The sequence below is a fragment of the Hypomesus transpacificus genome, chromosome 2, assembly GCF_021917145.1.
Source record: "Hypomesus transpacificus isolate Combined female chromosome 2, fHypTra1, whole genome shotgun sequence".
NCBI lineage: Eukaryota > Metazoa > Chordata > Actinopteri > Osmeriformes > Osmeridae > Hypomesus > Hypomesus transpacificus.
This window is the reverse complement of record NC_061061.1, coordinates 17069552-17093930: the sequence shown is the minus strand read 5'-3', so window position 1 is coordinate 17093930 and position 24379 is coordinate 17069552. Positions and strand designations below refer to the sequence as shown.

The following is a 24379-nucleotide window of genomic DNA, read 5'->3' as shown; positions in this document are numbered from 1 at the left end:
GTAACACAATTTCCATCAATGCTGATTTGTACACAACATCATACTGCACCAGAGTCAACAATCTTTGAGAGTGGTTACATGTGGCTAAGTGCTATATTATTACAGGTATATATTCTCCTGGGGCATGCAGTAAAGGCAAATAAATAAGTATTAAAAGTAACCAATCAAAGCGATGCGGGTTTAAGACACTGTGCTGCGATTGGTTGTTTTATGTTGTTTTTCCTTGCCAGCTCTGCGTGCTTCTCGTCTGACAGATCGTCGAACATAACGTCGAACAAGGAAGGTGAGCGAATGAAATACGACAATCTGTAACGATTGTTTGCTAGTTTCTATAGCGCTTTCCAAGACGAATATAATTTTGTTCGTGAAATCTGCTAATGCATCGACCTGTCGTACGTTCTGGTGAGATCAAGCCATTTCTTTGACAACGGCAGATTCCAGCTAGATGCTAGTAACACATCCATTATCCTATATGCTCCGTGTTCTATTAACAAAACCATCGTTGGAAGTTTAAAAAGTTTAACAGTGCATTTACAGCCACAGTGACATTTTTTCTTTTTCATTTTTATAACGTTGACAGATGTCATCGATGGAAATCTAATCAAGAGACTGTTGTTGTTTTTTGTCGAACGTGACACATTACGTAAACAGCACGCGTAATTTCCTGCACTATCAACACAGCTGGGACAGAGGTATCGCTGCGTGCAAAAACACCAGGAACAATCATCTTTCAAACCGTTTCAAACTCCTCAGAATAACGTCGTGCTGACAACTTGAACAATGTATGTTGTTGACAAGTTCCTATTTGACGTCAAGTAAAAAAATAAAATAACGACACAACACAATAATGTTGTTAAAAATGTTGACCCTATCTGGCACGTTAGTGTATTGATTGTAATCGGCCACATTTGTATGTACTAACATAACTGTGATATAAACAGTTATTTCTTTGCAGAGACTGCTGGTGCTAGTGCATTGAAAAAGGAAAACACCCTGTTCGTCAACCTTGGGAGTTAACCATGGCACCCATCCGTCGTCCAGGATATCCTCTCAGAGGATCTATTATCTGGGATGAGACAGAATGTCTAGCGTTTTACGGGATGCTCTCTATCCACGAGCTCTTCGAAGTTGTCGGTTCACAACTGACAGAGACGGACATAGAAGTCCTGTCCTTCCTCCTGGATGAAACCTACCCGGCAGAGCACCCCCTCCAGCCAGCGGCCTGGACTGTGGCACCGTGCGACGGGGACCCAGACAACCACGGTGTGCCGCCCAGTCCGGAGTTGCTGAATGCCTGGAGGAGGTTCCGCCCCCGGGGGCCCCTCTGCCCCTCCGCCGCCCGCCACAAGCCCAAGAGCGGTCTGGAGCTTCTGCTAGAGCTGGAGAGGCGTGGCTACCTCAGCGAGAGGAACCTGGAGCCCCTGTTGCAGCTGTTGCGAGTCCTCACCCGACATGACCTCTTACCGTTTGTGTCGAGCAAGAAACGGAGGACAGGTAACTGGGGGTTTCGTCTTATCACTTAGGGCTGTGTCGTTTGCTAGCCTACAACAACCAATATGACTCTCCTGTTTAGACAGTGTTGCCGTGAGTTTTGTGAGGCGTACTGTTCCGTTGCGTGCCTGGGTGGTTAGCCTTTGACCTGGTCTCTCCTCCAGTGTCTCCTGAGCGTGTGAGCCTGGACTGTGGGTCAGTGGACGAAGCGCAGGCGTGTCCTCCTGGGCTGACAGATACTCGTGAGCAGACAGAATTACCTCAGGAACATTCCTCACTACAGTGGAGGAGAGGTCAGCTCGCCGTCCTATCATGGGGTTGGGGTTGGGGAAAGGGGGGTGTTGTCAAAACAAAAGGTTTTGGAAAGAGAAATCGATCTCGGGTTTGTACAGGTGTTTCTGTTTTTGAAACCAGTACTTATCGGCTTATTGGTCTTGCTTGTTTGCCAGGTCTGTGCCCTGCAAGGCCGGCGCTAACCTCCAGACAGAAAAAGAGGAAGACGAGAGGCCACGGTTGGTCCGGCCGCCCGGCCGCCCAGAGGAGAACGGGCCTTCTCCCTCAGCTTCAGGCCCCTCCCCCACCAGCACCCGAGAAAGTCACCTGTGGTGAGAGCAGCCTCTCTCTCTTTCTCTCTCTCCCTCTCCCTCCCCTCTATATGTACATATCTGTTTATCAAACTCACTCTTTCAGATTGATCTTTTCTTCCTCTGGTCACGTCCTCAGTCTTCTTTTCTTTCTTGCTCTCCATACGTCTGCCCTCGGGTTCGTCTTGCTCATTTACCCTGCTTGCTTTCTAAGGCCATTTGTCACGGTATCTGCCTAACACTCTATCGCTTTCATGTCGTTTAGTATCCCCCAGCGCTACCTCTCCAGTGACCCAGGAACTGTAATACTTATGCACTAGTCAGTAGTCCACTGTTCTGGTTTGTGAATATTACATGGGTTGTCCAGTTATTTGTGCTAAGAACGCAGTTTTCAAAAATGGTCTTAACTGTCTTAACGGTGATGCCAAGGCAACGGCATAAAACGCTCTGCGAGAAATTACATATGAGGCCTTAGTGAAACACAGGTTAGGATTCTTAACCCTTCATAACCAGCTAGACATCCTGACAGCTTAAGACCTTTCATCATGAACTGTTGAGTCAGGTAACCCTAGTGTGGGGCTGAACATAAACCGTGTACATTGATATGTTCTTACTTGCAAACAAGTTCAAATAATGACCCTGAGAGGCGTGTCCCTCCCCCAGTCTCCTGCACTAATGACAGAGAAGCAGCCCTTCTTCTCCGGCCTCTTCTCCAAAACAGTGTTCCCTCAGCTCCTCCAGACAGTATTAGAGACGTAATAACTGAACCATTTGGTACATTTCTGGCCTGCAAACCCCTTTAGTCAGCCAGCACTACCAAAGAGAAGCTTTTCTCCTCAAAGACCCTCTCTCTGCCCTGGTGTGAAGGCCACTGGGAACCAAAGAACTCAGTGGAATGATGTGGTCTTAAACGAGCGATATGACGGAGAACTTTCTGTCCTTCAGATGAAGCCGAGACCAGACCTAGCTTGTGTTGGCTCTCTCTTAACCTTTTCTGTTTTAGAAATGAATAGCTTAATTCTAGTTGAATGTATTTGCCCGGTGCAGGACATAGACTTCGTTTTTTGATGTTTCCTGATATAGGTGTACATGGACAAAGCCTTGTGTCGTGTGGGGACAGAGAAGGGGAGGTGATAGTTGAACGTGCCCCAAAAATCCAATTTCTTTCATGCCATGCATTCACCAGCAACACTTCTCCATCCATCTGCCAAACACTGCTGCTCACGCTGTCCATCAGAGAGAATCCATCTGCTTTCCATCTCCACCCATTCATTTCATTCTATCCATCTGTCTCTCTTTTTGTCCTCCTCTGTCTTTCTATCTCTCGCTCTCTCTCTCTTTCTTGCTGACCTGATTTTTTCAGCTCCTGGGCTTTAAAAAACCTGTCAGGGTAGGTCATCTCTCTTTCTAACTTTGCTGTGAAGTGCCCTGCCCAGCCTTTGCTATACCCAGGTCTTGATACTCCAGGTCCCATGATGCTTTGAGTGTCCATATGTCACCATGAATTTAAGAACTCCACAAATGCCTTCCAAAAACTGCATCAAATCAGTTTGACAGGGCCTGTCCGTACAGCCATACCCACCGGTTCAGGTCTCTGTCTCTGGTATGGGTGTACTCACCAATACACTCCTCCAAAACAAGTTGTCTCTCACTGCTGATTCATGCTGCTTCCCTCCACTATTCGATTGACTCACAGTAACACATTCCAAGAAGGTACCCAGTTTCTGGATAATTCATGCCATTAATTGCTTGTTGATCAAAGACAGTTAACTTGCCGACACTGAGACCCTCTTATCCAAAACGTAACACCTGACCCCCCCCCCCCCCCCCCCCCCCCCCCCCCCCAAAGGCTGTCCTCCTAGCTGTTGCATCAATCTGCAGTGTTGTGACTGTGACTCATGTTGCTGCTGTCTTGACTCCACATTTGATCCCCCACCAGGTTGACTCAGGATTGTGACTCGAGTAACCTAGGAAACGAGAGAGCGGAGAAAGAAAGAGATGCTGGGAGCAAAACAAACAAAAAACGAGCACAAAATAAGAAAAAGAGAGTCTGTTGCTCCTCTGTGTCCGTACGATCAGCAGTGATTGGTCAGCTCAGTCGCTCGCTGTCTCACAAGTCTGGTCCCATGCCTAAGGTAAAGAGGCCCCCCCCCTCCCCTTTCAACCGGGGGGGGGCAACCAACCACTATGCTCTGTGTTCAATGCTTGTGTATCATGATAGCTGTCCTCTACCTTGACTCCTTTCAGACAACCAATATTCTCTCTGCAAACTGTTCTGGAATGTTCCTCAGTTTATGTTCCCTTTTTAAATAAGTATACTCTCTCCATTCCGTTCCGTCTTTCACTCCAAAGTGGGTTATTGGCCTCAGAGTCTCACAGAACTGAGCACTTTCTCCTCAGAAGTATGTTTAGAATTAACCGGAAATGCAGTTTTTCCAAAACTCGAACCTGACCCGTTTTAAAGGCCTAATTCTCCCCCCCCCCCCAAAAAAAAATAAATAAAATAATAATAATAATAATAATTTAAATGTTATGTTTCTGATAACTTGAGATTACATGGTTAGTCTGCCCCAAAGTCTGAAGTGGTGGTATTTTTTTTTTATTGATCACTTTGGGGTGAACTAAAGCTTTAAAGCAGCCATCCAAATCTATCAAGTATTGACTTAAATGGTTCTTGTGGCATTAGTGTCTGCACTTGGTATCAGAATCCTAATTAGCAATTCTGGTTGATAGGAACGAATCAATCTGACTCAAATCCACTCTGGATTCCCAAATTCTAAGCGTTCAATTGTGCGGCTGCCAGTTCGTAAGTCAGATCTGAGCCTCATTTGCTATGAAAGAGCACAAAATGGCCACCAACCGTCATCAAATATCGCTTCTCTGAAAAACCTTTACTTGAGCAGTTCTGAGGAAAATGACCCAACAGTGTTGAGCCAAAGGCCGTGATAGCACCTGCTGTATCTTATCTCTGTGCCCAATGGGAGCCCTGGTGGTGTGTGGAAGGAGGTTGGAGAGGGTGGGGCAGAGATGGATGGAGCAGTCTCAGCATTCAGACCTTGCAACAAAAACAAAATCATTCTTTCATTTTATATTTTTTACTCTCATCACTCATTTTCAGTTTAATGTCTCTTGCTGCCTATTGCAGGCTACCGATGTTCCAGTTACCCCTAAGGTTCTGGGCTGTCCGTCCTGTAACCGTGTGAAACAGTAGCCTCAGTTTTACACAGATGAGTGTTATAGAAGTGGCACTGCGAGCTGATAGCGTAAAGTTTTTCTACAATAACCCAAGCTCAGCTCACTTTAACCAATCGAGTGCCTCCTGAATTGTTTTGTCTTGCCTGCTTAATAACAACAACAACAAAGATCTCCGTGGACAGATATCCAACCAAACTGTGCTTGTCTCTCTCTTTCTCTCCTCTCTATGTCCGCAGTTCAAAACAGACCGACTCGCGTGTCAGGAACACACTGTCCTCACACACAATGAGGGGGAGAGAGGCCAATGCTAAACACTCAAAACTACAGACCTCCCCCCTCCCCCCCCCCCCACACACACAAGAGTGTTTTGCTGTAGGGGGGACAGAGGGAGGTCTACCTGTCTCTCTCCCCCCCCTCCCCTCCTCTCCACCCTCTTGGTCAGTTGTACAGCAGAAACACGGATCGATAAAGAGTTGAAGCTCTCCGCACCAAGTGACTCCTCGTAAATGGGTACTTAAACTTTTTTTTTGGGGGGGGGGGGGCGGGTGAAGGTGTGGAGGTGAAATGGAGAAAGCCTAAGTCGAACCTTCTTGCTTACAGGGAGAAAATGAAAGCTGTGCCTCCTAATGTGTCCTGTCTAAGTGGATCTATCTGTCTGTAATGAAGCGTGAAGTGCTCTGTAACCCTAACAGAATGACCATCACTGTGTTCCTGGGGCTTTAAATGGCCCTCTACTCTGTCTAGCCATTGCCAACCCTATCCTTTCTCTACCGACAAACGAGGCAGCTTGGAGGCCATTTAAAAGTACAGTACGGTGTGGAGGTGGGAGGGCGGGCAGGGAAGTACCAAGGAGGGGCGATTATCGCAGGCCATATACACAGTCAATGACAGGGAATGTCTCTAGAAGTACAAAAGTGCAAATTGTTCCCTGTTTTACTCAGCTCCGTGTGTACCCATGTTGAAAATGTTATCCCACTGTTGTCAAGTAGCCATTACATGTAAGAGGGCCGAGGCTCTTTGACATCCGCAGCCAGAGTGGTTTTCTCCCAGAGCAGGGGAATGTCTAGTCAGCACAACCTGCTATGTGATACCTTTACTGATACTGGATCTTCCTGAGAGTAGAACCACCCCCCCCCCCCACAGTCTCAGAGGCTAAGGTTGTCTGCATTTCAGAGATGACCCATAGTTCTATACACAACTGTTTAACCAAGAGAATAGCCACAAAGATCTTGCTAAGAAACGTGGTGGTTTTGAAAAACATTTTTTATTGATAAAACCCCTCTCTTGTTTTTCAAATCTTAGGTTAAGACTGTATTGAACTACTTGTGTACCAGTGGTGAAATGTAAAAAGCAAATGTTTCATGTGCCTGTACTATACTTTTGCCTTGCTGAACAAAGAGAACAACGTCCTTCCAAACACCTTCTGTATTCAGTTCATTTGTGTGCAAACTTACCTAGTCAACGTTACCATCATTAATCGCAATCTTTCATATATACGTAGAAATCCAAATACTTAATTGTAAGAATATATTGTTTCTTACTCATTATTGTATTCTCAGACATGTCCTCAATGTTGACTGTTACATCAGAACATTTTAGGGCAACTTTTAATAATCTCCCTTTAGGACCAGTGACCTAGTCAGTCTGTATGTTTCTCTTCATTATACAGTAGTTGTATGATGCTCAGAAAGCAAGAACCAGTTTTTGGTTTTTACCCAGTCTCAAATGTTCTCAAAGAAAGCGCATCATAAATTCTTGAATTCCAACACCGGATTTAAACGGTTCAGTTCTATCCTTCGCTCAACTGAAAACTTAGGGGACAAATGGATAAAACCCTGGTTCTTGGTGCTTTGACGAGGGTTCATGTACTCTGTATGCACGCCCAGCTTGGTCTCTGACTCAAATACATGCAGTTATCCTGCTGTTCATCTGTGTGCTCTTCTAACAGGGCATTGTCAAATCATTACATGGGTACTTTCAGAATCCAATTTTTCTTTTCACTTATTTGTTCTTGTTCAGGTAATTTTGTTTTCAAACTTTTATTTGTTATTTTGTTTGTTTGTTTTTCACTGAAGGGGGACATTGTTGTTTGGTCAGGTTGGCCTAGGCAGGTCAACAGAACTGTCACCTTGAGCTCCATTCTGATCAAAGTCAAATGCATGGGGTTAGTCAAACTATGTCTGTCTACAGGCGAGGAGAGTTGGGTGAAGTGTGTCTTTGTTTGTGGGGTAGGGGTAGGGGTAGGGGTAGGGGCGGGTAGCCAAACTGTCTCTATCTGTAGGTGAGGAGGGTGGGGGTGGCAGGGGCAGGGTTTTTGCTTTCAGCCGCCGTCATGCCACTGGTTCAGCTGGAAGCTGTGGCGCAGTGGAGGATAGCAGCGGTACACAAGCTCTGTACAGTATGTATCCTCTGAACCTCCCCTTCTCACTGTGCTGTTGCATGACCTCCATACCCTTGTCGGTGTGGAACTAGGACTTCTCCCAATGAACTTCACAATCCCCCATGCAGAACTTACTAGAAGGTTCTATGTAGGTTCTAGCCCTGAAACCAGTCTCGTTTCCCTGGCCTGCATTCGGGCTCGCATCGCTTTTTCTTTGCCATTCAGTTCCATCCCACGAAGGCTTTCAAAAACGACCCTCTTGACTGGCTGAAGTCATATGTGCTCATGTTCAATATGAGTTTAGCCCGTTCAGTTGCTAGGCACTAAAACCAGTCCCTGTTTTTCGCAAGAGAGACTAATGACCAGGTTAGGTCTATCGCACAATGGTGGAGTGGTTTTTTGTTGGAATTCCCGAGTAAACATTTTCAAACCACAGCTGTTCAACCAGAGCCCAACACATTCAAACACTGGTGCTGGTGACTGTAACGTGCCCAACAGGAACCTGCCTGTAAGCGCAGTACTGGTGGGTGTCATTCCCCACATCTCAGCTGTCTCCCAAACACTTTGACATCTTTCAGGCCTTTCTCTTCTTTGTTTAGCTGCTTCCTGTAAACAGGTCTCAGCTTAAGTCTGGCAATTCAAACAAAGCCCCAAATGGAAACCTTTTTGGTTATTAAATACAGTTAGTGCTGCTTTAGTTGCCTGTACCAGTAATTTTTCAATTATTTTTTTTTTTGCCACAGTTTATGAACCACTCCTTTCAGTCTAGTCTGCTTGGTGTAATTTAACCCTCCTATTGTCTTAAGATATACTAACGCCTATTACCTTTGGGTCAGTTTATCTCATAGCTCAACTAAACCTCTGTGCTAAATTTCACGTTCATATGCAATGTTACAGCTGTAAGTGTAGAATACCAAATAGCAAAACCAAATAGTTATAAATGACATTGGCTGCCCAATGGTTGCCATGGCTGCTATTTTCAACATCTATCATATACATTGACCCTAAGACAATAGGCTTTACTTATTTTTGTGGCAGCCCCCCCCCAAAAAAGACTTGATTTTTTTAATTTGTCATTTTAAAAAGCTACATTAGACCATGTACTTAGATTCATGTTTTATTTAGTTTTTATTTAATTTTTATTAGGTTTGAATAGAATTTGGGCTACAACCACAGGACAATAGAAGGGTTAAGTAGATAATTCAAAACTGCAAACCTCAAATCATTAACTTAACTTTATTATTGTTTGTCTTTTTTGTCCCCTCTCTCTGACTCAATGTGCCCCACTTTCCTCTTGATGTCCACTGTCTCCCTGAACAATGTGCCCCTTTCTGCCTCTTCTACCTGTCCTTTCCTTTAACCCCTGTTTAAATCCCCCTATACTACCCACTTGCTCATCCTCCCTCTCTCTTACCCTCTCCCCCTTTCTCTCTCTGTGTCCTAAACATATCCCTCTGTTTTCCTACGATTCACTTGACCCCCCCCCCCCCCCCCCCTTGACCTTTCATTCTTTCACCACTATTTTACTCACTTCTTTCTCTTCCTACCCCTTCACCCCTTCTCATTCCTCCTGTCTTCCCCCTCCAACCCTCACCCTCCGTCCACCCCTCCACCCCCCCCAGAAGTACGACTGCGGGTGCGGGCCGAGTACCTGGAGCACGAGTCGGCCCTGCGCAGCGGCGTCTCCTCCAACAAGCGGCAGCCGCTGGAGCGCCAGTTTGAGCTCTTCAGCCGGGCCAGCTCCCTGCTACGCACCCGCGACCTGGGCTCCATCGTCTGCGACATCAAGTTCACCGACCTGGAGAACCTGGAGGCCTTCTGGAGAGACTACCTGAGCGGGGCTCTCCTGGAAGCTCTCAAGGGAGTCTTCATCACCGACTCCATGAGGATGGCAGCGGGGCAGGAGGGCGTGCGCCTGCTGATAAGCGTGGACCAGGATGACTACGAGGAGGGCCGCAAGGTGCTGCTCCAGGGGCAGAACGGCGCCTCCTGGTGGGGAGGGGAGAGGTGAGGCATGCCTGATGGGGGGCCGACGCCCGTCTTTATGCTTGCAGGACCGCAGGGTCTGTTGGTTATGTCACGGAGGTTGATGATGTAGGGAAGCCTAAGTGTTTTTTTGGAAGAGATTATGCTTTTGATTATGGACAACTGTTATTTGAGAGAGTTGCCATTCTCCTCAGCACCTGATTCAACATTGTGGAATTGCAGTTATCAGCCACTAGGTGGCAGACCTTGCACACTTTTATAAACGCGACAGGAAACGCAGAGAGCTGCTTCTGTCATATCTGTTCATCAACAGACATTCTAACGATGCTTGCTCCACAGGTCATGATCACGGAGACCGGGAGGGGAAGAAACCCAAAAGGAATGATTTCTCCCCCTTCCTGAGTCTCAGAGGTTACGCCCTCCCGCGCCTACTCTCTCTGGGGAAACCCTCCTCGAGAAGATGTCCAATTCGACAGAAAAAGGAGAAGACCAACTTGACTAGGACAGTTGATGTCAGCGTTCACAGGGCACACCGTTGAGGAAAAAGAGACTGCCGTTAAGCGCACTCAAAACGAAGACCTGCCTATAAGTCACTGAAGCCTGGAGACCATTGAAACAGTCTGGCGCACTGTGTGAATGCCAACGGGGCTCTGTGTGTCTTGCTATTTTTTCCGTTTTATATATGTGAGCTGCCCTGAAAGGTGAGATTGATCTGTAGGGTGAGAACTTAGTTTTCATTGCAATGCATGATTTACAAGGTTAGAGCTTGGGGATACTAGTAGGGAGAAGGAGAAGGCAGAGACCGAGAGCTTGTTCTTTAGGTTTTGACCTCTGAGGGTCCAAGGAGAATGGAAACCAGATGGTGAGATAGTGAACCCTATGGACGCTCTGTGTGTAGCCTTGACACACACACACACACACACACACACACACACACACACACACACACACACACACACACACTGATCTCAAACACTGGTAGTCCCATCACTGCGGTGGTCAGTGGACATGGCAGGTGCCACAAGATGATAGCAGTGATTACCTCTGGGCCTTAGCCAACCATTTTCAGATTCATCAGGGACAAGCTGTTTTACCAGCAACAGGGATAACACAACCCTTCCTGCTAGGCCTCGGCTGAGAGTCCTCCTCCAAAGTAGGCAAAGCACACGACAGTGTGTCGTTCAATAGAGGCGATGTTGTGGGAGATCAAAATCAAAAGGGCACATCCCAGGTCCACTCAGCCTTGTCCTGTAGACCCACTACGGTGGCTCACAGGCAGCTGTCTACTCACCCTGCTGGAACTAATGCCTGGACTTCACTCATAGACCACGATCAATAAGGCCTCCGTGCTCCAAGTCCCCTCATGCAAGCGGGACTTACGGAAACCAACGACCACTGTGGCTTTTAGTCTGGAACTCAGGGGCTCTCCAGTCTAGAGTTAAAGACCTACAGAGGGGAACTTGGGACACGTTTTTTTGTGCGTGGTTTCTATTTTTCTTCTATTATTCTTTTGGTATATAAATTCCTAAGTAAGCTTTGTAATGCAATGTAGGCTGTGTATGAAAAAATAACAACAAAAAAATCGATGGGGGAAACCTTTGTTTAGTACTTAGTTGGAGATTTTGTGTTGGCATGGCAAGAAGGGATGTTTCTTTTTGTGTGTAATCTTAATTTAATAAATTTGAAGAAAATTATTTCTATTTCTGCTGAAAATAAAATCTATGTCGAAAAGGTGATGTGTGTGTGTGTGTGTGTATTTGTGTGCTGCAAACTTCTATTTTTTTTGTAGGCCTGTACGGCATAAATGTTTAGCGTATGCCTACTTGTTCGATGGAGAGTCAGACTAGGCATGTAGCCCATAAACTACTACTTTGAGTAACCTGATTTAACGGTGAGTTCTGATTACGGAATAATTCGGATGAAAGGGTAAGTGTCTGGTCTTAACCTAAATTGGACTCATATGAAACATGGGATTGTATGAATTTCTTAATTGGCAGGCATTTGCTTAAGTTAATTTATTGAAATAGGAGCCACTCACGGCCGTGCTATAGTGCCTCGGTCTATCATGCCACTGAGCAAACCGCTTGCCTAACATTGATAGAGTGCACTATAGGGTACAATGGCGTTACGTGGTGAATTGGTAAAGTAACATTTCGTTAAACAAAAAAATGAAGCGTGGTAGGCTAATGAATACAAACCACAAACATTCCGGTGACAAAAATCGACTTCGGTTTGCACAATAACCTTTAGGCCAATAACCTTTAAATAGGCTTTAGGCCTATTTAAAAATAAATGATCTATTTTGCAATTATTCTTCTAGATTAGCTATAATTATCGTCTCTAATCACCCACCTGCTGCCTACAGTAGATTATAGCTAGGCTAACCAACTGTTTTCCAGTTTATAGCTCTAATCTTCTATATATCCACCGACTGAAATACATTTTCGGCAATAAGTCACTTTTTTGAAACGATAGACTAGGCTACAAAAGTATCGTGGTAGGCTACCTGTGTCTTTGTTTTACGTACGCTACAAATGTAACCTGCAGGCCTTTGTTTTGACGAAAACATTATTTCGTCACGCATTTCTGTTACCATAACTACCGTTTATTCCGAAACCATGTTATTGTCCGAATAAATGCCGAATATATTGTCCTGTGTAAGGCCGTGGCATATTACAACCTTCACAATTCAGCGGACATGGAGAAATGTAAGGGGGACCAACCCCCTGAGAAAAACCTGATCGGCCCATCGCTGCCGTTATCTGAGTCACTGTTCCTGGATGGGCAGCCAGACTGCCCCAGGCCTGCCATGGGGAGTTCAGAGATGTTTGGATCCCTAGTCCTCTCAGAACCATACCAGGAATCAGGTTCAGGGACAACCACAGGAAGGCCCAGACGCACAAACACAGACCCCTGCAGGGATTTAGAGGCCCAACTCAAAGGCTGCTTTGAGGGTCCAGTCCTTCGCACTGACTTTCTCTTTGAGGAGCCAGTCTCTGTCAATGACTCACCGGTCAAAAAGATTGAGGCTGAGAGCCAGAAGAGCTACGAGGCATCAGTTTCACACCTGCCATTTGTGAAAGAGCCCTACCACCTGCCCACTGTCTCTCTGGAGACCGCTGCTCATCTTGGCTCTACGAGCCTTCTGCATGCGGCTTCTCTTGGGGGTCCGGTTGCCCCCTCTTTTCAGGACCGTGGCCACGATGAGAAGCTGGCTGAAGTGTCTCACTGCAGTGGAGACATCCAAACCTGTGAGCAGATTCCCTCCTGTCTTCAGGCGTCTGATGTGCTTGTGATGAAGAGCTCTCCTCACTCAGACATGGACCTGAGCCTGGATGACTCCTCAGCTCTCTCCAGAGCAAGCTGCCACGGAGGAGACAATCGACTGTCGCCCCCCTCCAGCAGATCTCCGCCCCCTGCCTCCTACCTGGACCGCCTGTCCACCCCTGACCTGTCTGACCTCAGCCTGGACACAGACACCGACTCAGTCCTAGCTCCTATGAGCTCTTCACCGACCCAGCAGCGTGTCCTGGATGAGGGAGAGCAGGAAGCACAGTGGTCGAATCCCTCCCGTGTCTCCATCTTCGAGCCGGGGTTCTGCCCTGAAGATCTGGCCCAGTGCCAGACCCCCGCCTGGACCGCCACTGTTGTCGCCCAGGCCCCCGACGACAGCGCCATCCCTTGCTCCGCCCAGCCCGACAGCCCCCGGCCAATCAGCGTCAGGGACGTCGACCAGATCCGAGTCCAGGTCAACGTCGCTGCCGCCGGGGTCAAGGAGACCGTTGTCATAGAGACGGAGGCGGAGGAGGGCTGCGACAGCCGCATCGACTCGGAGCCCCTGGAGTCGTGCTGTCTGCTGGTGACGGATCAGCCGGGAGAGAGGGCTGGGGAGAGGGAGGGAGAGGAGGAGTACCAGGAAAAGAACAGCGCAGGATGCTGTTTCTTCTCTTGCTTTTCTAGCAAGTCGAGCAAAGAATAAAAACTCTATTTGTTTTTCGAAGTAGCCCGTTGTTTTGTGATTACGTCTCGCCAAGTGTGATTTTGAGAGTACAATGTTCCGTGAAAATGTTCAATTATGTGCATACTGTATTTCATGTGTCTGCCGGTGGTGAAATGATACTGTCAATAAGTAGATTTATTTGGGAAAGTCTTTAGAAGCCCAGAAGCCTATACTATATAAGATCATCTGTTGTTATAGAGGAAATTGCCTGGTATTGTAGGACAAAGAGCCAGTGTTTTGGCTTGTATGACAGAGCATTGTACATCCCTCCTGTGAACCTTATAGGGAACCACTTCCCCAGTCCCCAGGTGTTCCTTGCACCTCTTTGATTGGATGGAGACTCAACTGATATTGTGTATCCCCAGCTGAAATCAGTGTGCTATCGAAACGTATCATCTAAAGCTGATAGACTCTGTAACCCACTTGGGGTTGGATTCATCCTATCCTGTATATACTGTATGCCCTGACATCACATTATCCAGTTATCTTGAAGTAAATTACAAGCGTTTTCACTGTGGGTTTGAATTGAAATGAGTTCAATATAATGGCGTTTTAATGATTCTTCCCCTGGGATTTAATCAAGCCTGCAGTGTTCAAAGTGGTACTTGATGTATATAAAAACGGTACGTTCTTTACGATTGTTGTTTTGAAAACAAGAGGCGTCTGCATACATGCCTTGCGAACTCGGGATAGTTAATTTTATAACTAATGAGAATGCAAATCGAATTCACATTTACATACAATGGAAACCTGACCTGTAGCGTTCATCTATCTGTGGTAGTAGCAAGCCCTTCAGTCTGCTTCACGGACACCGTCAGATCCGGTCCTGGCCTGTAGATGGCAGCATGTGTAGATGAATAGGCAATTTGAGGAGGTCCGTTATTCAAAAGAGTGCATGCGGCCTGCTGCATATCCAAGGCTTTTAAAGAAACTTCTCTTGGCTGTGAATGATGCAGCATTTTGGTGTCGTCCCAGCAATATTTTTCAAGAGCTGGTTGTTAAACCTTAACTGTTAAATTTGAGTAGTAATTATTCGGTGGAAGATGCAGTGGAAGGCATGCTTGTCGTAGATAAATTACGTTTAAAATACAGCGTTTTCAGTTGGTTGGCTAATTTTTAAATGGATGAAATGCCACAATGTAATCTTACGGATTTTTGTGGGTGTTTGCACGTTGAATTTGAACTTGTTTTCATTTACATTTGGAAATCGCTGTTCTTCCAAATGACCCTTCCCTCGGTCTCTCTCCCCTTCCTTGTGCACGCGCCTCTTTCTCTTCAGCAGCACCACAGCCACTATGTCACCATGGAAACCACTGAGAGACACACGTCGAGAGTGAGAGATTGGAGCCCTAGCTGCGTGGGGAGAGATGGAGAGAGAGGGGGGGACAATGAGGAAACGTGAGGGAGACATGAAAGGTTAGGGTGTTACCATACGGGGCAAGCGCGCGTGCCTCAGACCCCCCCCCCCCCAAACTCCAGACGACCCCCCTTCACTTCTGACCTCCCCTAGTTTCTAATTCTGATCCCCCACCCCATATCATTTTCCCCCTTCTGTCCGTCCTCCCTTTTCACTGGCCCCCTACACACACCTCTGTCTCCCCATACCTCTCCCTCCTCTCCCCCATCTTTGCTCTCCATCCCTCTCGTGTCCAGACAGGCAGCTCGCATGGCGGGGATAGAGACATTCACCGATGGAAGCACTGGTAAATTTTCCACATCCAAAAAAAGATTTTAGGGGTTCAGTTGTGATAACTTATCTTTGCATAATGCTTCCTCCTCTTTCGCCTGTCTCCTTTTAACCCTCCCTCTCTGTACACCGTTTATTCCCGCGATACTTTCCTTCTCAATAAGTCTATTTTTCATTTATATATGAATTCTAAACATGAAGATTATGGTCCCGTGTCGGTGTGTGTATAGCCTACAAAGTTCAGGCAGTGTACTGGGAGAGAGGGGAAAAGAGATGAACAGAAGAATATCGACCTTAATGATTTCTTGCGCGGGGCAGGGCTTTTCTTTCTTTTATTGATTTGATAGAAATTAATTCATAGGGGCAACCCTTCTCTCTTTCTCACCTACCCGCCCCTTGCCCTCTTGCGATCAGTGGGCGAATGGCGTTGTGACTGGCTTGTTCTGCATGCTGAATTACCTGTAGTCATTCGCGGGAATATTCGATTTTGGAATATGGGGTCGTTGTGCATTATGCATGCACGCCGCACGTGCTTCTAAGTGCAAGTTTTTTCTACAGTGCCGAAACAGAATTAATCCACGTGTTCAAATGCATATTTTATCATTTCTCAGATTTGTATTTTGTATACATTTTGCGATTATGCTATTGAGATTTGAATATGGAATTGCAACCTGGGAGGGGGGGGGGGTCTCTGACACCAGAGTAGGTTATGATGATGGTTATTCGGATGCGTTTTTATCATCAGAGCCTTAAAGCAGCTTGATTTCTTTTTGAATGCCTATTGTCGATAAGGTCCTTTGTTGTTGTAGTACCTTAATTGTGGTTTCCAACCTAGCCTCACCTTAATGCAGAGGCTACATGCCGGCTATGCTATACCTTCATTTGTCCCTGAATGTAGCCGTATAAAGCTTCGTCAAATTTAGTTGTGTAGACAAGGATTTATAATCAATGTGGTCGATTTCTCGTGGATCCCCGATCCCTGTAGATAACAGCACAATAACACGGCCCCTACATGGGTAGCAGTTAGCGTGGAACCGTTGATACCCTACCCTGGCGAAAGGAAATCGATGGACAGACTAAGTTAATTATGAGAAAATCAATTAAGAGGAGGGGATTTCGGCTTTATAAGTCCTAGCTCTGAGCAGGCACCGGCAGAACAGCAGTGGAAACGGGACACGGACACTCCTAAACCGGCTGGTTTTGTCATTGTGCCGGTGCAGCTACGGTCTCCTTTTCGAACGGAGCTTTTCACGATGCACAACAGAGGAGCTTACAGGCTAATTGCCAAAATGACCCATTGCATTATTACTAAAGCAAAATTTAAGAACGGGAGACATCGTGAAAAGACAACCGACTAATTCACGACTGTTGACTGGTGTTATATTTTGTGGTTGAGCGTTAAGGCTATATCACTGATTTGAAGCCATGGCATGCGAGCTGAAAATAGATTTTGCTTATAGGCCTGTCACCTACACTACTTTCCTTTTAAGTGTGTGTGTGTGTGTGTGTGAGATAGAGAGTTTTAGCCGTGCAACTGTAACAAGCAAATTGCAAATATTGTGTGATTAATCAAAAGTCAGCACGTGATATGGCCTGTGTTACAGGGACAGGCAGACATGAAAGGCAATACGGGTAGGGAAAACAGACCCATGAAGGCGAAAAAGCTATAAGAAATTGTGGCGTAAATGTTAATGAAGAGAGTAAATGCACGAGAGTGGTCAGCAGGCCAATCAAATCTATTGGAAGCAGGGAAAGTGTAGGCCTAGTTGAGCTGTTGGCTATAGGCTGTGTGTCCAGTTTGCCAGGCTAGCTATGTGCATTTTCATCACATCGCCGTTTCACCTGTCATGACTTTAAACTAAACTTCAAATATGGTTTTGTGTAGCCTACTAGCATATTGTAATGTTCTAACTTTGTTCAGGAGATCACAACGGGGTGAAACAATTGTAGCCACTTGTACTGTTGCCTATAATCATCCAGCTAGGGTAGACATTTAACTTTTCCAAGTTTGACATTTGTGAAAGACCTAGGCTTGTATAGCTTTTAAGTCTACTGTAAACCTGTCTATTAGTGATTGTTTAAGGCGAGAAAATTATATACAATTTTATATCCTCTTTTTTTAAATTTGGGACACCTTTTGTCAACGTGCGTGTGTTTGTGTGTGTGTGTGTGTGTGAGAGAGAGAATATGTGTGTGCCCAATTTGTTCACATTTGACTTATCGCAAATGTAATTAGCTTACAATTGCCATCCACATTCATATTTGCATTTTGCCTATTAATGAACTTAAATCTAAACACCTGTGTAGACGTTGCAAAAACTTTTTTGTACAATTCATCATGCATTGTTTATGTTTAACTGAGAATGCCTTAATTAAACATGAACATTTCTAAATAATTTATAATAATAACGAACATAAGTAATTTTCCAAGCAACAGCGCTAATCAAATTTCCAACGCTGACAAGCTTACACTTAAGCTATTCATAAACCCTTGCATACTCAACAACCTACATAAAAATAAGTATGGCGTTTCTTCAACCAACTTCAGCCTGTTTTAGCCACTTAAAAAATATGTTATTTTCACTAAAGTAATTTACACAAAGGAGCGGAGAACATGAGGTTTGGCTGCTCTCTTTTGCACATCTGGTAAAAATCCATGTAGCCCACACGTAGCCTACTACATGTTTTTCTAGGACACCATAAAAATGATTGGACATTATTTTCTTAGCCTATTTCCCATCATTTGAAAATGTTGCTAACATCTCGAAAACAACAACCGATGTCTTATTAGGCGCTTCCTAAATAAAACCATTTGAAAGGACATGACAGTAATGTCGGTTTGTAATAATATAAAATTACATATTAAATGTATGACGAGTGAAAAGCACGACGACAATGTAAGTTTGAATCAGCCCAATGGAGCATTCGAGAAAAGTAAAATATGGCCACATGAAAATAGAATTGTTAATATAGTCTAACTTTTAGACATAGGCTAAAGAACATGATTTAATTCGTTTCAAAAGATCATTTGAACGTTGCCTATTTAGATCAAGTGTTAAAATGCTGAGTATATGACCTATCATTGTGAATGTAGAAAAGTGAAGGTGGAAAGTAGGCTTTAAGTTATGTGAAACAGACTATTTACACTGAACTAGCCTTTGAAACCTTAGAGCACGATTTACACTGTTAGACTTCATTTGTAATTGACAGACCGTTAAATTAGCTAATAGGTTGTCTTTTAAAACGGTTGAACTCCAAATGATATATTTAAGATGTCAACATACTCTATTGTGGGTTTACTGGATTTTCGGCTGCAGTATCTCTCCAATAATTTATGTAGCCTAGCTATTTTTTATTTTATTGTAAGCTATCAATTCATTCATTATTTTAGGTTACTGAGACGGTACATTTTACTACGGTCCTCCTAAACAAGCTGGTGTATGTGATACATAACACTCTAAATTTGAAACAAAAAGCACTTGGTGTTTTGATTATTTGAATCAGTTTGTGTTCAACTTATCAGCAAAACCCAGGCCAAGGTTGTCTATGGAATATTGTTAGGCTACAGTATAGACTCAACTGCATGCGGTGTTAAAGATTATTCGTCCATGAAGAATCCTTTCAATACATTTCCTCATATTGCTGTTGTATTTCCAATCAGTATCAGCACCACAGGCCATACAGACGTTAATCCATTTTCTGCGCACGAGTCCTTTCCCAAATGGTCTGCCAGTTCTCTGTGGCCCCGTGCACAATGCAGTAACGACCCCCAGGGTCAAAGGGCGCATGGCCAGTTCCTCAATTAAGGCGGAAAGATTGCAATTGCACGTCGCACCATTTTTATGACAACGCTTACCGGTTAGACCATGCACCAAATTTGAACGTTTGTCCACGCAGGCTATTCACTATTGTAATATTTCTTTCACAATTTAGGTTACATTAGTGAAAGTTTCACTTTGACACTTTTTTTTTTTACTGGATAATTTATGTTCCTTCAATGAAAAAAAATCTAAAATGCTGATTCATGATTCATGTAAATTTGAATGTAGGCCTACTTATATTTTAACTTTTAAACAAATAGTAAACATTTAAGATTTTTTCTTTCTTTCATTCCTTTTGTATTATTCATTTTTTTACATTGTTTGATTTTTGTGCAGTAGTAGAAGGAGTATCATCACACCCATTGTGGTTTCAATTTTGATTTTAAATCCAGTCTTTGGTCATTCAGTTTAAAATGGTCACATATTTGAGCATTTCGTTGGATCATTGCTATTTTAACTGTGTGAGTAGTTGTGAATACTTCTTCCACACACATTTGAATTATATTCATTTTGAACAGAGAAATAGCAAAGGGGCGCATCACTTCCCCTCACATCTGACGTCCTGCATAATTTCCCACTCTTGGTTATAGAATAGTACCCAAAGTGATTCACAAGCATCGCTTTATCGATGACCTGATAAATGGCCGTAATCAGATGAAAACACGGCATCGGCAATCTGCGTCTCGTCTCTCCTTCGGACGCTGTCACGAGGCCAGGAGGCGTTATCTGCGGAAAGAGGGCTTCAGCTGGTGACAAGGAAGAAGTGATAAATTGATCAAAAATGACCACAATGAAAGAGGGCCTCTTGTGCTTGCTGACACTCCCGTCCCTCCTGTGATGGTGTCTGTGGTCTCGGGGTGGTTAGAATACGATCAAGCTCAGGGGTCAGAGGTCTGCTTCATCCCAGACAGATGACCCCGGGAGACGCGGTGACCTCTGTGGTCAAACAGTGGCGGGGGGAGGTTGCCGTGGGGACGGGGGGGAGGGGAAAGGTGGTGGAGGAAGAATGAGGGATGAGGAAAAGGAGAGTAAGAGTGAGAGGCAAGGAATGATGATTGTCGTTTAATTTATCTTTGAGGTTTGGTTGTTGTTTTACTTACGGTCTTCACAGACTTTGGTCTCTCGTTCAGCCTGAAATTAACAGTAAATTAACACCCCGACCCTTAAATTATGACCCTCTCCCACCTCTACCACGGCCCACGTAAGATCAACAAACGTGGTATCTTACCAGGACACACACACACATATTCTGACATTCAAACACAACACACCAATTTATTTTTTTCCCTTCCTTCCTTCCTTCTTTCCTTCCTTCCTTCCTTCCTTCCTTCCTTCCTTCCTTCCTTCCTTCCTTCCTTCCTTCCTTCCTTCCTTCCTTCCTTCCTTCCTTCCTTCCTTTCTCTCTTCTGTGGTCACCTCTTTCTCTCTGTCTCTCTCTTACTCTTACTCTCTTTCACACTGTCTCTCTCACACATAACATACACGGTACAGTGGGGAAAGTACGCTGAACACTCACAATCCTCTGTTGCCGCTCACACCTCTTCCACCATCACCCTGTGTAATGCTTCAGGTTGTGACACTGCGTACGGTCGTCATGGTTTCTCTCTTATGGGATCTTCCACAATGACCATCACAAAGCTAGGGGCCACCGTCGACCACCACTCAGAGCCAGACCCAGAACCAGACCCAGAAGCTCCTTACCTCCAGATTTATCTCCAGGTCCATGTGGAGACCACTAGCCCCCATGGCCCCACCTTCACATTGCCAGATTGATAGATCCACTGATAGATAAGGGTAGAGAAGTCAGCAGTGACTGTAGTACCTCACCTCGACCTGTGAGTGGGAGCAGAGAGCAGGCTGTCTGGCTCGATTAGCTTTCCTACCTGTCTTGTACTCGGCAGAGGAAGAAGGGAGTGGAAAGGAGGAGAGCTAGGGTGAAGTTGCCCTGGAGGAGAGGGAGGACAACGGAGGAAAAATACATCTTTTCATCCCAGAGATCTTTCCATCAAAGCCCAAGTCGGGGTCTCTTCTCTTTCACTCTCTCTTCATCCCTCTTTCTCCCCAGTCCTCCGTCACTTTGTCCCTGGCTCACCCACACCCCTAATCCTCCTCCTCTCGCCCGCACTCCTTCCTTAATCCCAAGCCTAGATCTCTCTCCCTCAACACCCCTTTCCCAATTGTTCTCATTCTCCTTCCCTCCTTCTTTTCCTCTTCTCCTCCGCCTATCGCTCGTGAACAAGCCAACCACCCCCCCCAACATAACCCTGTTACACATTTCACACTTGACCGTGATGGAGAGCTGGGTCTGACGTTGTATGTATTTGGTATTTTTAGAAAGCGGTTGTTAGTTGTAGGCTAAGAGGTAGCCTCGGCTGAAATAGCAGTAGCCTACAATTTACTCATTTCTTTTCTGTCTCTCGTTTTTTTCTATATTTTATTTATTTTCCCGTTATTTCTTTTACCTTGTCATCATCCACTCGTCTAATTTGGGCCGCAGTCGTCCCTCCTGCTTCACCTCTCCCTCGTTTCTTTGTTCTTTACACTGCTCCATCCCCATGAATTGTGACACAAACAGCACAATTGCCAGTAGCCTGAATTGACACAATAATTTCCAGTTTTTATCTATGCAGCCGTTTAGTATTGACAGCAGATAAGAGTCAGTTACGGCGGGCCAAACTCACTCCTTTGCAGGTCCACATTTGAACATTACCAGGAGTGTTTTGTCTTCCTGGTCATCCTCACATCCAGATCACACCAATTTAGACACCGCAGCGATTCTGTTGGAGGTGGACAATCTTTGGTCACTCTGTGACAGTAATTCATTTCCAGTTTCGGTGCTGGGTAATTTTTTTTTCTGTTGTGTTCATGTTAGAGTTTTCTCTGTTTTGTCGTTAAATGCTACTAAGAATATGAACAATTAGAACAATATTATTTATTGGGTTAGACGCTGACACTTGCCTTTCGTGAAAGAACCCCTGTGTAAAAATGTACGGAAAACAATGGCTGTATTTTGCATGTCCCTGGCCAGGGCATGGCTGTGCACTTGGACCTGGCCCCCGGGCACTGCTGTGGTGGCTGCAGTGCCCCCTGCTCCTGGCTGCAGAGTCCCCTGCTCCTGGCTGCAGAGTCCCCTGCTCCTGGCTGCAGTGCCCCCTGCTCCTGGCTGCAGTGCCCCTGCTCCTGGCTGCAGTGCCCCCTGCTCCTGGCTGCAGTGTCCCTGCTCCTGCCTGCAGTGTCCCTGCTCCTGGCTGCAGTGCCCCCTGCTCCTGGCTGCAGTGCCCCCTGCTCTTGGCTGCAGTGCTCCTGCTCCTGGCTGCAGTGCCCCCTGCTCCTGGCTGCAGTGCCCCCTGCTCCTGGCTGCAGTGCCCCTGCTCCTGGCTGCAGAGTCCCCTGCTCCTGGCTGCAGTGCCCCCTGCTCCTGGCTGCAGTGCCCCCTGCTCCTGGCTGCAGTGTCCCTGCTCATGGCTGCAGTGCCCCCTGCTCCTGGCTGCAGTGCCCCTGCTCCTGGCTGCAGTGCCCCCTGCTCCTGGCTGCAGTGCCCCCTGCTCCTGGCTGCAGTGCTCCCTGCTCCTGGTTGCAGTGCCCCCTGCTCCTGGCTGCAGTGCCCCTGCTCCTGGCTGCAGTGCCCCCTGCTCCTGGCTGCAGTGCCCCTGCTCCTGGCTGCAGTGCCCCCTGCTCCTGGCTGCAGTGCCCCCTGCTCCTGGCTGCAGTGCCCCTGCTCCTGGCTGCAGTGCCCCCTGCTCCTGGCTGCAGTGCCCCTGCTCCTGGCTGCAGTGCCCCCTGCTCCTGGCTGCAGTGCCCCCTGCTCCTGGCTGCAGTGCCCCCTGCTCTTGGCTGCAGTGCCCCCTGCTCCTGGCTGCAGTGCTCCCTGCTCCTGGTTGCAGTGCCCCCTGCTCCTGGCTGCAGTGCCCCTGCTCCTGGCTGCAGTGCTCCCTGCTCCTGGTTGCAGTGCCCCCTGCTCCTGGCTGCAGTGTCCCTGCTCCTGGCTGCAGTGCCCCCTGCTCATGGCTGCAGTGCCCCCTGCTCCTGGCTGCAGTGCCCCCTGCTCCTGGCTGCAGTGTCCCTGCTCCTGGCTGCAGTGCCCCCTGCTCCTGGCTGCAGTGCCCCTGCTCCTGGCTGCAGTGCTCCCTGCTCCTGGTTGCAGTGCCCCCTGCTCCTGGCTGCAGTGCCCCTGCTCCTGGCTGCAGTGTCCCTGCTCCTGGCTGCAGTGCCCCCTGCTCATGGCTGCAGTGCCCCCTGCTCCTGGCTGCAGTGCCCCTGCTCCTGGCTGCAGTGCCCCCTGCTCCTGGCTGCAGTGCCCCCTGCTCCTGGCTGCAGTGCCCCCTGCTCTTGGCTGCAGTGCCCCCTGCTCCTGGCTGCAGTGCTCCCTGCTCCTGGTTGCAGTGCCCCCTGCTCCTGGCTGCAGTGCCCCTGCTCCTGGCTGCAGTGCCCCCTGCTCCTGGCTGCAGTGCCCCCTGCTCCTGGCTGCAGTGTCCCTGCTCCTGGCTGCAGTGCCCCCTGCTCCTGGCTGCAGTGCCCCCTGCTCTTGGCTGCAGTGCCCCCTGCTCCTGGCTGCAGTGCCCCCTGCTCCTGGCTGCAGTGCCCCTGCTCCTGGCTGCAGTGTCCCTGCTCCTGGCTGCAGTGCCCCCTGCTCCTGGCTGCAGTGCCCCCTGCTCCTGGCTGCAGTGCCCCCTGCTCCTGGCTGCAGTGTCCCTGCTCCTGGCTGCAGTGCCCCCTGCTCCTGGCTGCAGTGCCCCCTGCTCTTGGCTGCAGTGCTCCTGCTCCTGGCTGCAGTGCCCCCTGCTCCTGGCTGCAGTGCCCCCTGCTCCTGGCTGCAGTGCCCCTGCTCCTGGCTGCAGAGTCCCCTGCTCCTGGCTGCAGTGTCCCTGCTCCTGGCTGCAGTGCCCCCTGCTCCTGGCTGCAGTGCCCCCTGCTCCTGGCTGCAGTGTCCCTGCTCCTGGCTGCAGTGCCCCCTGCTCCTGGCTGCAGTGCCCCCTGCTCCTGGCTGCAGAGTCCCCTGCTCCTGGCTGCAGTGCTCCCTGCTCCTGGTTGCAGTGCCCCCTGCTCCTGGCTGCAGTGCCCCTGCTCCTGGCTGCAGTGTCCCTGCTCCTGGCTGCAGTGCCCCCTGCTCATGGCTGCAGTGCCCCCTGCTCCTGGCTGCAGTGCCCCTGCTCCTGGCTGCAGTGCCCCCTGCTCCTGGCTGCAGTGCCCCCTGCTCTTGGCTGCAGTGCCCCCTGCTCCTGGCTGCAGTGCTCC

The 24379-nt window shown here is 47.4% G+C and overlaps 1 protein-coding gene across 6 annotated transcripts; it reads left to right on the top strand.

Moving 5' to 3' along the window:
* Nucleotides 1-19: 19 nt before the first annotated feature.
* On the top strand, nt 20-11372 carry dedd1 (death effector domain-containing 1). 6 transcript variants are annotated; one of them, XM_047028936.1, is made up of 8 exons: nt 20-105; nt 231-283; nt 581-782; nt 942-1494; nt 1656-1784; nt 1941-2096; nt 9273-9657; nt 9976-11372. In XM_047028936.1, the coding sequence occupies exons 4-8, from the start codon at nt 1020-1022 to the stop codon at nt 9980-9982; spliced, it is 1152 nt and encodes a 383-aa protein (XP_046884892.1). In that variant the 5' UTR covers nt 20-105; nt 231-283; nt 581-782; nt 942-1019; the 3' UTR covers nt 9983-11372. The 6 variants fall into 6 exon arrangements, with proteins under 6 accessions (XP_046884892.1, XP_046884920.1, XP_046884912.1 ...); XM_047028964.1 differs by lacking the exon at nt 581-782 and having other exon boundaries at nt 956-1494; XM_047028956.1 differs by having other exon boundaries at nt 70-692; nt 956-1494.
* The last annotated feature ends 13007 nt before the right edge of the window (nt 11373-24379 follow it).

Excerpts from the sequence above, each read along its gene's own strand:
- dedd1 (XM_047028964.1), top strand. The coding sequence starts at position 1,020 with ATGGCACCCATCCGTCGTCCAGGATATCCTCTCAGAGGATCTATTATC. Across the intron at positions 1,495-1,655 it reads GAGCAAGAAACGGAGGACAG|TGTCTCCTGAGCGTGTGAGC; the intron begins GTAACTGGGGGT and ends TCTCTCCTCCAG. Across the intron at positions 1,785-1,940 it reads CTCACTACAGTGGAGGAGAG|GTCTGTGCCCTGCAAGGCCG; the intron begins GTCAGCTCGCCG and ends CTTGTTTGCCAG.